Source organism: Bremia lactucae, linkage group LG8 (genome assembly GCF_004359215.1).
Source record: "Bremia lactucae strain SF5 linkage group LG8, whole genome shotgun sequence".
Lineage (NCBI taxonomy): Eukaryota > Oomycota > Peronosporomycetes > Peronosporales > Peronosporaceae > Bremia > Bremia lactucae.
Genome location: NC_090617.1, coordinates 82,277 through 93,901, shown reverse-complemented (window position 1 = coordinate 93,901; position 11,625 = coordinate 82,277). Strand labels below are relative to the sequence as shown.

The following is an 11,625-nucleotide window of genomic DNA, read 5'->3' as shown; positions in this document are numbered from 1 at the left end:
CACCAGCCATGGATAGAATGGCGTGCATCCACAGTTGCGAGTTTTACGCAGGACACCGGAAAGGATGTGCTCCTGCAAGAGGCATTTACAATTGATGTCGTGACGAACACAGTTGCGGGTGCGTTAACGGAATGTCAAACGTCACCAATTCCTACCCAGCTCGTGGAGACTGGGATAGTGAAAATGACGATGAGAAGTAGTCATGAGTCCCATAGTCCTGCACAGCCGAGAGCCTGTGGCAGTAGACGGCGAGCTGGCAGGAGTCAAGCGTCGCATGAACCGGCACCGTGCCTAGAGCCTGGTGCGGTAGGAAGGAGTGCGTTACCCAGGAGAGCAACGGCACCCGCTTCCCAGTCAAAGGTCGTGGTGACTCGAAGAACGAGAAACCGAGAGATTAGGACAATCAAATGTACGTCTAAGCGAGTGACCTTTGGATCAGTTCCTATTAAAGAGGACGGAACTTCCAAGGAGGTGTTCGAGGCCGTCAAAGACGAAATTGCGGAGGCATTCTCAGTTGAGGTGCTCCAGCAGTCTTTAAATCTGCCAAAGAGATAGTAAAATTGCCGAGGAGATAGTAAATCTCCTGGATATGTCGTAGAATATGTTCCTTGCCGAATTAGAGGAAGATAAGATCCTCGAAATACTCGCCCAGTTCCGGGAGAGAACTTGGTGGACTGTTGCTCGTCGTCCACAGTGGACGAGAGCGTCCTAGAAACGGGCCAGGTTCGAGGTCTATCTCGTGCCCGATGCCCCTATCTACTGGTAGGCGGCTCGGCACTTCGTCTGGGAACACATCGCGACGTTTCCACAGAACCTCAAAGAATGGACTGTTCTTAAGGCATCCCAGCCTTGAGCAGCGAATTGCTTCTTTGTGTTACCGCTTGAGGTGCTTACTGCCGTTTTGGCTACATCGGCCTCTCTCATGAGTACCTGATAGTAGCCATCCTTCAAATCCAACGCGGAAAAGATAGTTGACTTTCCCATGGAGTTCAACAAGACATCTTTCCACGGGATTGGCGTTTGCGCCGGTATGGTAGCCGTGTTCAGCTTATTGTAAGCATGAACCACGCGCCATCCACCTGTGGCTTTACGCACACAAAAGGTCGGGCTGCAGTGAGGCGATTTGCTCTCACGCACATGTCCCGCCTTGGCTCGCTTGTCAAAGAACTCATCGATATAATCGACTTGTTCTTCCGGCAACGGCCATTGCCTGGTCACACAATACTTGGTTGAAAGCTAAACACAATCGCTTAAGCTACAGCGATGGCCTGTTATGTATCAGCTGTCACCTTGAGATCCCTTGAGAATCTATGTGCCTCATGACGCAGATCTCAAGCTGATGATCCTTCACGAGCTCCATAATGCGCCATCTAATGGGCATCTGGGCCGTGAAAAGACATTCTTACGAGTGTCCGAGAAGTTTTGGTTGCCACACCTATATAGATGGGTGGCCAACTATATTCGCTCTTGCGAACAGTGTCAGCGCATGAAGCCTGCACCAGATCCCACGAATCTTCTACCGATTCCAACCAACTGTTGGAAGTCAGTAAGTCTGGACTTAATGTTTGGCATGCCACCCGATCATAAAGGTCGGACAGGGCTAGTCGTCTTTGTAGACAGACTGAGCAAAATGGTGCATTAGCACCATGTAAGACATCGATCACAGGCAAGGAGGCAGCTCTCTTGTTCCTGGATCATGTTTACCGACTACACGGGATGTCCGAGTCCATGGTACCGGACCGGGATCCACTTCACGTCTGAATTTCGGCGACATGTGTTCGAGCTGCTAGGTAGCAAGCTCCACATGTCGACCGAAGATCATCCCCAGACCGATGGCCAAACAGAACGTGCCAATCGGGACGTGGCGGATGTCTTGTGCAGTATAGCAACTCCCAAAGAGCGAACCAAGCAATTGCCCTTTGTGGAGCTCGCTATAAATAACAGTGTCCACGCCAGTACGGGTGAGACACCGTTTTATATCAACGGACTGCGCCATCCTCGGACACCAGTCTCGTTTGTGCGCAGCCCGAGTCTTAGTGGGGGAGGGTCCCTCACTATGCTCGGTGCGAAAGTGGGACATAGTTTCGTCAATATGACGATGACCCATGAGGGTATCATCTCAAAGACTGAACTTGCCCTAGTGACTTGCCAGTTTAGCAGTTGTCAATAAAACTACGCCTTATGACCGACCTCTTGGCGGTATCATAGGCGAGTTTGATGCTAAAAGCGTGAGCGAGGCTCAACGCTTTGTGGATGAGCGATTAGCCATCACACGTAAAGTTCGTGACGCAATGGCAGCGCACAGGACAAGCAAAAATAATGTGCGGACGAAATGGTCGCAAAAATAATGAACGCTTTAAAGTGGGTGAAAAGTACTATTAAGTACTGCTACCCTACCGAAAAATTCAATTTATGTACTACCTGGAGGTACTACGAAGTTGTTGCCGCGTTTCATTGGGCTCTTTACGGTGGTAGAAGAGGTTGGAGACCTAAATAATAGGCTCACCCTTCCCCCGTCTATGAAGACGCACCCCGTATTTTATGTGGGTCGTCTGAAACGGTATGTAGACCCAAATGAGGTCACATACCCCCATTCGGCTAAGGAGACCGATGGTGACGCCGACTGTGAGTCGAGTGCGTTCGGGCGAGGGGGACGGTGAAGGAGAAAAGCTATCGGACCGATGCCTCCCACCACGAACAGGACTTGGAGAGCGAGGGACATAACGCGAGTAATGCGGATCCCTCAGCATTGTGACACCAACTGTGCACGTTCACGTGTCGTCGGCGGATCTTTAGGCTCCGAATCCTCTATGTAAAACCATTATGGATTATGGTCTGAGTATAAGGCGTTGTGGTTATACCCAACGTAGAAGCGGCTGCGCCTATATGGGCAGCGCTCTCATTTCCTGTCGCTGCGCTTTCCAGCGCAGACGACGATACAGCATTCGTAAATGATGCTGTCTCCATGTCGTGAGATGGGCAATAATGCGCCATCATCATTCCTCATGAGCTCGTTGTCCGCATCACTACTATGAGTTGACGGCAACGATGTCGACTCATTGTAGTCGACAATGAGCGACGGATCAACATCCTCACTGTTAAAGTAGGATGGATCCTTTAGCCCTGTTAACGCGACAGCAGCAGTGGCTATCGGCGTTCCGACTAAGGCATTTGACGCGGCCGGCGAATTAACGCGGCGCGTACGCTTAGTGCGAGGTTGAGTGGGCGTCTTCGCAGACGACCCACCAACCTGGCCCCTTTTAGGTGGCATCTTTGACGCCGTGTATGGAAACACGCGCACTAGAGTGATCGAGTGAACTAGCGGCGCGTAAAGCTGCTCGCAGATCCTCTCTCCTTTTTGACGAATTTAAAAATGTAAATTCGTTCGTAAAGGGGGGTAGTGTAACGGGCTAAAGTTGCCCTATGTTACACAGTCCCCGTTAAGTACACTTGGTGTACTTAAGGGGATAATCAATTACTTAATAATAGTAGTTAGACCCAGTACTCGGGTGCGGTTCACATTTATGACCAACCCTTGTGTATGTGATGTACATAGGTGCATTCATATTAGGAGGGATAACGGCTAGCGTCATCCGGTACGCGAGGTATCTAGAAAGATACGCTCGCCATACATAATAGTGTTATCTACAGATATGACATTTTTGATTGGTAAATAGGTATTTATATTTAATACTATTAATATAAATCAGTCTGAAAACTACTTCCTACTTAGTAAGTGCGCACGAGGAGCCGGATTACCGCTCCCGTGACGACACTTTACTAGAGTACTTAGTGCGTTGGGTGAGGCCGCTAACGCGCCCACCACAACGTTTTCACTGCACGCAAGGGAATACGGTGTAACTGCTCCCTCGCTGTGCTAGGGTGTGTGCCAACGTAGAGCGTTACCGCATTAAGACGTGCCCGGCTACAGGATGAGCCTTTGATTGGTCATAGCCTTTCCAGCCCTCCCACATCTTTGCCGCGCTGCATCTTAAGCGGTAAAGCGATTTCTCCACAGACAACTCGGACATGCCGCAAGTTTCTAAGTGAAAATGTCACTCTACGCGGATGTCTCAAGCCAAAGCTGAAAAGCGTTTGGGACTCGAAGCAGTTGGTTAGTGACGTGTGTTTACCTTCTTGTCTCTCGACATGACGGAAATGCTTATCCGGAAGACGGAAACACCCAGGAAGCAGGCGCCGATGACGAGGACAGATGGTTTTCAATTGGCGACTAAAGGTGGAACCGTAAACTCTCACGTTTGCAAAGCTATTTGCTGCCATGAGCAAGTGCGAAGAAACCAGCGGCCGGCCTACGGTGTGAGCTCTCAAGGCGGACATTCTTTCGAAAGCAAGCGGCAAGCAAGCAAGCTGCGAAAGGCTCGGCGAAGATAACGAACTATTTTGCTGCAGTTGACCCTCGACACGAAGAGGACAACAACAATGACGGACCGAAAGAAGGAGAACAGCCAGAAGAGAAGGAAGACTAGGTCGACGAGGAGACTGAACTTGCGGGAAACCACACCCTTGCTGCAATTAAGCGCGCCTTTATCTGTTCCCAGAAAGAACATACGGACAACGTGACCCTTCTACGTTTAAAATAGCTGACCTGTTATCTCAACATGATCGAAAAGCGGTTTACGCGCATGAAGGCCGCTGCCGCCATTTCTTCCAGCTGTGAACGCGGCGTATATTTTGCACGGTGCCTTCGACGATGGGCGGCGGATTTTACGAAGTCTCGTGCCATAACCGTGAGTCCTAGATTTTAGCCGTTAAAGTACTCTTCGTGCAAACCGTTCCAATTCAGTTATCGCGGGAAGCACATTAAGACCAGCTTCTCGATCGATGACAAGGATATTTTTCTTCAGATACAGTCCAATCTTCGCCTGCACAAGTTCAAGATGTCGCCGAAAGCACTTTCAGAATATTTCAACCAGATCATCGTTCCAGGTAAGCCAAGGTGCAAACAAGACGCAACCTCTGCACACGCACAAACTGAGAGTGACTTTTGCTGCGAAGATCTGGGATTTGACCCCGGTCTTCAAATTCATGTGAAACTGCCAGAAGTTACATGGTCAAGCATTGTAATATTTTGCACATGGCGGTGGAAGAGGCGTTTACGTCGATGGTCATGAGCGTGCGGATGTGGTATAAATGTAAGAGTCTTTCGGACGTGAGTACGATGTACTTCAACATCCGACTTTCCGTTCTTGGGTCTGCGATGAACGAAGACTTCGTCAAAATAGCTCGGTGCAAAATCCCGCACCGATCTTAACTTCTTAGTGTCACATCTGTTATATGTCGCAGCGGCATTACTAAGTCCCTGTGGCATAACTGGCCACTCCCATAGGACACCGCTTGGAATGGTTATTGCTGTGAACGAAATATCTTGTTCACACATAAGGATCTGATAAAATCCATCCATCAATCCATTGACGAAAAGATAGTACTCTTTGAAATACCATCAATGATTATGTCTTTCCATGGTGTCGGCGTATGAGCCGGTACAGTTGTAGCGCTCAATTTATTCAATGCATGCAGAATCCGCCATCCTTCTGTTGCATTAACACACAGAATGTCGGTGATTTATGTGCGGAAGTTGACTCCCTCACATGGCCCGCTGCTAAGCGATTGGCAAAGAATTTGTCGATCGCTAGTACTTGCTCACGAGGCAATGGCCATTGTTTCATGACACAGCATTTCGAACCTGAAATTGGGTCGATTTTGTGTCGAGTGCCTTTATCCTTAGGCGACTCGCACGGTACAGACTCAGGATAGATTTCCTTAAATTTCTATTAAATCCTTATGTAAAGGGTTCGTCTTCAAAGACACCAAGGATTGGGACGTAAACATTCAATCCGAGTCTTCTCATCGAGGACACTTTCGTCCAGCGATGAGCTGCTGAGAACACGTTCGTTCTCTGGAACTACTATTGCCGACCGAATATCGGCCACGTAGTTGTCATCTGTGACAAGAACGCAGATCTGCTTGACTTTGCCACTACGCAGATCACGCAAGAACCGTTTCAGTTCTAGCGTTGACAATTGAGTTATCTCCGAAGTTAACCTCGGCGTCGCTGATCAAGCCTACACTTAATCAATTGTTTACTAAGACATTTCTTGTCTCTGTTTCTCTTAAGAACTTATTTCCAAAGGTACCTGGGAACCTTCGAGCACAGGTTTCCGGGGTTTATTCCCACATAAATTATTTGGTGAGACCTCCCCAACTACCTCTAGCTGTGGTTGCACTACCACAGCGAGATCCTCTATGATCGACTCTCAGTCAATCTAGGACTTTCGCACTGTCATTTATAGTCGGGCGTTTCAAATATTCTTGGATGTTGCTTTCCAAGCAAGCATCCTTGTTTCGCACCACTCAACTTATTCGAGTGGTCGAACTTCGACACTGCCTGTGCTTGTGCACAGCCGTCGGGATCTAATTCCACAACGTGTCGGGTATTCACACTGAGGTCTTTGTGCAGACATGTTAACGACCGGTCCACAAATGAGGCCATCGCACTCACTCGTAGGACATTTACACGTTTGTGGACGCTCCAAGACGTTCATCGGTTGGCCATCTGATGAACTAGAGGCAGGCATCGTCACGGCTTGATGCTACCAATTTATGCATGGCTCGTACTTTTTTGAGCCATGATAATCCAAGGATGACAACAAATTTGCCATCCAAATCTAGTACGATGAAATCATCATCTTGCTGTTTACCCTTTAAAATGTATTGGGCACCAACTTCTACACGTTTCTTACTGTTGTAAATGCGCCTGCTGCTAGGTGCACTGTCATCCTCGTTACAGGGATATCGTGCTCAATGAATATGAGTCTGCGATCTTCTAGCGGTTGGCGTCCAAGAAATTGTTCGACGCCCCACAATGACTAGGGGCTAATGTGGCAACTTATTTGACACTTTTATTTTTAATAGATGAGATTAACCTCATCCCCTGGAACAGTTACACACATGGCTTGTGTGTGAGGAGAAACGTTCGTCAAAAGGCCTAATCGTATTTAACGAGTTGCCTAGCTATTTCGCAACAGCGTCGGGTTCGCGTCATCCGCTGTCCCTGGCGAGAAATCGGTCGTTTCGCTTAGTGTTAAAAGGCACTGGCTGAGGGGCACTACACTCGTAGGCGTAGTGGCCCATCTTCTGACAACAATTACATTTTTGTAACCGTTTATAACTTGAAGAGCGAGTTTTCTTGCTCTCAATATACGAGAGATCCATGGGTTCTGGACCTCCGTTCTTTAGTCGCCTCGGACGATATGCACCCGAGTGGACGAAAGTCTATAAAGACCGCTTGATCGAGCGACTTTTATTCTAGCCGGAACAGGTGGGTCTTAACACGTCCGTCTGCAAGACCTTGTATAAACACAGTCACCTGCGTTTGTTCATCAATTGGAAGACTAACGATACAACTGACCAGGTATCGTGCATATAGGGCATAAGTGTGAATGTCATGCTTGCCCTGCTTTAAATCCAGGAGCTCAGCCAGAGCCCTGAACTTGACACGTGGCGGCTAAGTTTTTTTGTCTGAGGCGGTTCTCAAAGACCTCATACGACCCAAACAATAATGTGTCGTGAAGCTTGAGCCCAAGGCCCAAGACTTGCACGTCCGGCTAAGTTGGACATGCCAAATTTCACTTTCGTCGCATCGTCACTGATACGGCGAGCTTTTATGGCATCGTCTAACTCGACGAACCATCTTAAAAGGAAGTCGGCTTCGACTACCTTAAACTAAAAGATTCCAATCTTTAATCCATCGGGTTGACGCGAAAGCGTTGGCCCATTAGCAGCATTATTATGCTGTGTCTCAACAGTTCCAATTGTTGAGCCACCTGTTCTCTGAACACCTTCGAGTATTGAGAGCCTTGCCGGTGAAGCAAGGATACTATCTATCGAGTCCCGTCAAGTTCGAGTTGTGCGAACTCGGCCATGGCCGCATGCTGTTCATCTTTTTCCAGAGTGAACAGCATGGCGACAACGGCTGGCCCGCCTACAACCGAACTCATTCGTTCGATCGCTCTCTATTCAAGATCACTCAAATGAGTAAGTCATTAATATAGATTACAATTTTGTACTTGTTTATTATTTTCCTCCTATAAGGAATAATAATCGATAATCCTCTCATAGGAAATATTACTACGTCATTGAATCGAGTAAGGTTATGCCGCTGAACGGTAGACTCTACTCGTCGTCCGTGCTGGTCCCCGTGTCCACCGGTAATTGGTACATAATCGAAAGAGAGTGTATATAACAAGTTCTATTATTTGATGCAGTTGTTTCTGCATAATGTATCTCACGTAGAACGAGCCAAAACAAATGCCACACTATCGACCAAACGTATTATCTTCGACCGATTAGCCATTCAGCGATGTTCTGTAGTCAAATGTATGTGGCAATAGTCGCACCCTTTTTAATATTGTATAAGTGAAGAGATGTTATTAATGAAATCCATCAAAAAATGGCCGTGGAAGTATTATTAGGTTTTGACATAGAAGCTTTTAGAATTTTTGAAATATAATTGCTAATTTAAAGGTAATTGACAAATTAAAAACGCTTGGCATCTTGGAAATAGAGGTATCAGTTATTCTCAGCACTATTTGCATTCAAATTACTGGATAATCTTTTCAGGAATGGTTAACCAAGAGCTATCTTATAGTGATCTTGAAGAGCCAAACGATGCGCAACGCGGCTTGGACCTGTACACTCGCTTTTCTGCTGCGGATGACGTCCGCCTCGGCATATTCAAGCCTGAGCCTAAGGCTTCGCTCATCGAGTGGTCATTTGTCACACACCAATCGTCTGCACTAAGCCGATTGCCCGGCCTACCCGGTGGCGGTAAATTGTAAAGCCAACCACCTGGTGGATGGCTGGATGAACTTCAGCATCTCTACTCGAAGTGGCTTTCGCCGACGACTGCGACGATGTTGACGTCCTCCTCGAGAATTCCGCCACGGTTCATCAGGGAGAGCGTCGCTCGCGGTAGTCCAGCTAACTTAATCTTGTCGCTATTTTAAGTTGACCGAACCAAATTAAGCACTCCAGTTTCAAAACCCTTGGCCACTAACGCCTAGGTATACTTCCTTGCCTCCGGCAACCGGGATTACCACCTAGTCTTTCTTACGGCGCGGTCTCTTGTCATCTCCCAAACACTGCATTATATCGTCGAGTTAAAGTCTCATGTTTTCGTGGAGCACGATATCCTCCGGGCATACAGCGCTTTTTTGCCTCAACTCATCCCATATTGCGCCAATTCGCACCAGATTTCCATCAAAAACAACAAGCTTAACTCGCCGTTCAAGCCCTTATCATTGAGCTTTTCTTTGCCTACTCCGTCCTCAGGTTTCAGGAATCCAAATTACATTCTTCCAGGCTGTCTGAAGCGCCAGCATTTCACTTCCACTAATTCCCGCAGCATTTTTGTATGGCGTTTCTTTTGTTGGGTTCCCGACCTTCATGCCGAGTTCTACTTCTTGTTTTTACAATGATGCAAGGACTGAACGAGAATGTAGGGATCTGGGAACAGAGGACGTCGTTCTCAAGCCGCAGGGGGCGTTCATATAATCGGCGGCATGACGCGCCGACCGCCATCGGAGGCCGCCTCGACCAGTCAAGCGTAGCTAGCGAAGGAAGAAGAGGGCACTCCGGGTCCAGGATTATGGTTTATGCAGATTAAAGAGCGTCCTCGAGCATCCAGTCCGATCGAGATCACAATGACGTCAGCGGAAATGTTCGAGGCACTAGTAGAAGACATTAGAGATCAACGGAGGCGGGTCCAGTGGAAACGTGGAGAGCAACGCTGCGGGAGTTTTCTCTAGTGGTATACTCGGCGATTCCTATTGTGGCACGAAAGCCTCCATCAAGTCGGCAGAGATTTCCAAAGCGGTACAAGCCGGAAATTAACGGCTGCTAGCCTTTTTCGACAGGCTTTCGTTGACGTAAGGGGCACGTTTACGATTGGCAGAAGCTTGCTTACGCATTAGGTAATGACTTTCATACGACTAAGTGGGCATTCGAATAAATTATCTGTAAGCTGTCCAGTAGGCACAAGTTGGCGAATGCACCCGTTTTAAACCAGTGAATGCAAACTGTCCCATACGTAACTGCTCAAAACGAGCCGGTTTTAATAACACACAGGACACGGACGTTTGAGAAATTCATGTTAAATCCGGCGAAGTACGACGCAAACACCATCAAATAGATACGCCAGCTGGGTACGAAAAGGGACGGGCAGCGGAGGCCGGGTGCGTTACGTGAAGGTACCAGTTGGAGTGGAAGGTCATCAGAGGACCGCCCCCCCCTTCTTAAATGTGTATTGGGTGCGATAGGAGCGGACGCGATTGCACAGTCCAAGCCCAGGTAGAAAGGGAGATGGCTCTGACACTTAATCGGTTTATGCAGGTACGACCGGGCAGCAGTCCACTAGCCTGCGGCTAAGATGATGCACTCCTGGTTTTACACGGGACACTGCACGGAAGTGCAGATTCTGTAGCGCAAAGCAATGAATCGGCTACGGAACGTTCAGCGGATGACAGGGGGTTCGGCGTGGTTGCGACAGCAGGGACCTGATGTAGCAGGAACTTATAAGAAGCAGAGTACACTATACATGTCAAATTTGATGATGTTCAACGACATTGGGTGATTGGCAGCATGTCTCAAGGCCAAGATTTTGAAATCGTTAAATAGAAGACCTGGATACATGTTGAACACACTCTAGGACATTGACAACATGGAATGTGTTCTTTCAATTAGCTGATTTGTCCGGCATTTTTAGATGGGGATTATCCGAATTTTGTGGTTCGGGACCACTATAACCGTAAGTCATCTACTGCCGCAACGGAGGCAATGCCTCCGTTGCGGCAGTAGTGAGCATATCTACGCTCGTTGTAACTCTGCACATGTCCAGCTTAAGGGTTCGGGTGGGTGTATGGAGCTGGAAGAAGAAACGTGCACGTTAGAGAATCTCGCGAAACCAATTCTTAGCTTGGAGGAGCTCAAACAAATTGCACATTAACGTCTCAAGCTCCAGAGAGAGGCAGAGAGCTCCAGAGAGAGGCAAAAAATGATCAATGACCGCTAAAGCTGTTAATTCCTCACACTTTAAGCTCGACATGAAGGGCCAAGCGGCCAACATCACAGAAGAAAAGAATGGTGGCTCGGCACAGGACAGAAAAAGTCCCGTTACTCGAAACGGCACGCCCGTACTTTCAGAGCCTGAGCCACAAGAAAACCATTCTGGGCTCACGGCGCCGATGCAGTCGGGGAGCCGATCGTGGGCACGTAAAGGAGCATTGCAGGTGACGCTGAAAGGGACTAAAATAATTTTTGGGGTCTTACAGAGGTAATCGGGTGGTGACGTTCCATCACAGGGTGTCCCGGCACGAAGGAAGGATCTCGCTGGACAATCGGGTGACGAGCCTATTGATCTGACCTTACCTTCTACGGCGGAGAGCCGTGCCGACAGGGCCAGGAGATTTACCTCACGGTGGGCTAACAGAAGCGTCGGACGGACATCTTAATTCGAGGTGAAGTAAGGATGCTTACGAGCCCCGTGCTGATGACGAAGAACTGTCAGGAGCGCAGCAAGCTGATACGGCTCTGAATGCAGGTGCTCCT

At 48.3% G+C, this 11,625-nt stretch overlaps 3 protein-coding genes across 3 annotated transcripts; all 3 read left to right on the top strand.

Moving 5' to 3' along the window:
• Positions 1-4,149: 4,149 nt before the first annotated feature.
• Positions 4,150-4,487, top strand: CCR75_008925 (uncharacterized protein; the record flags this gene model as incomplete). The annotated part of the gene is made up of 2 exons (XM_067966972.1): positions 4,150-4,245; positions 4,296-4,487. The coding sequence occupies 2 exons, from the start codon at positions 4,150-4,152 to the stop codon at positions 4,485-4,487; spliced, it is 288 nt and encodes a 95-aa protein (XP_067823225.1).
• Positions 4,488-8,642: 4,155 nt separating this feature from the next.
• CCR75_008924 (uncharacterized protein) lies at positions 8,643-8,858 on the top strand (the record flags this gene model as incomplete). Its single annotated transcript, XM_067966971.1, has 1 exon — positions 8,643-8,858. The coding sequence occupies one exon, from the start codon at positions 8,643-8,645 to the stop codon at positions 8,856-8,858; it is 216 nt and encodes a 71-aa protein (XP_067823224.1).
• A 2,220-nt stretch (positions 8,859-11,078) lies between these two features.
• Positions 11,079-11,354, top strand: CCR75_008923 (uncharacterized protein; the record flags this gene model as incomplete). Its single annotated transcript, XM_067966970.1, has 1 exon — positions 11,079-11,354. One exon carries the CDS (start codon positions 11,079-11,081, stop codon positions 11,352-11,354), a length of 276 nt encoding a protein of 91 aa, XP_067823223.1.
• Positions 11,355-11,625: the final 271 nt, after the last annotated feature.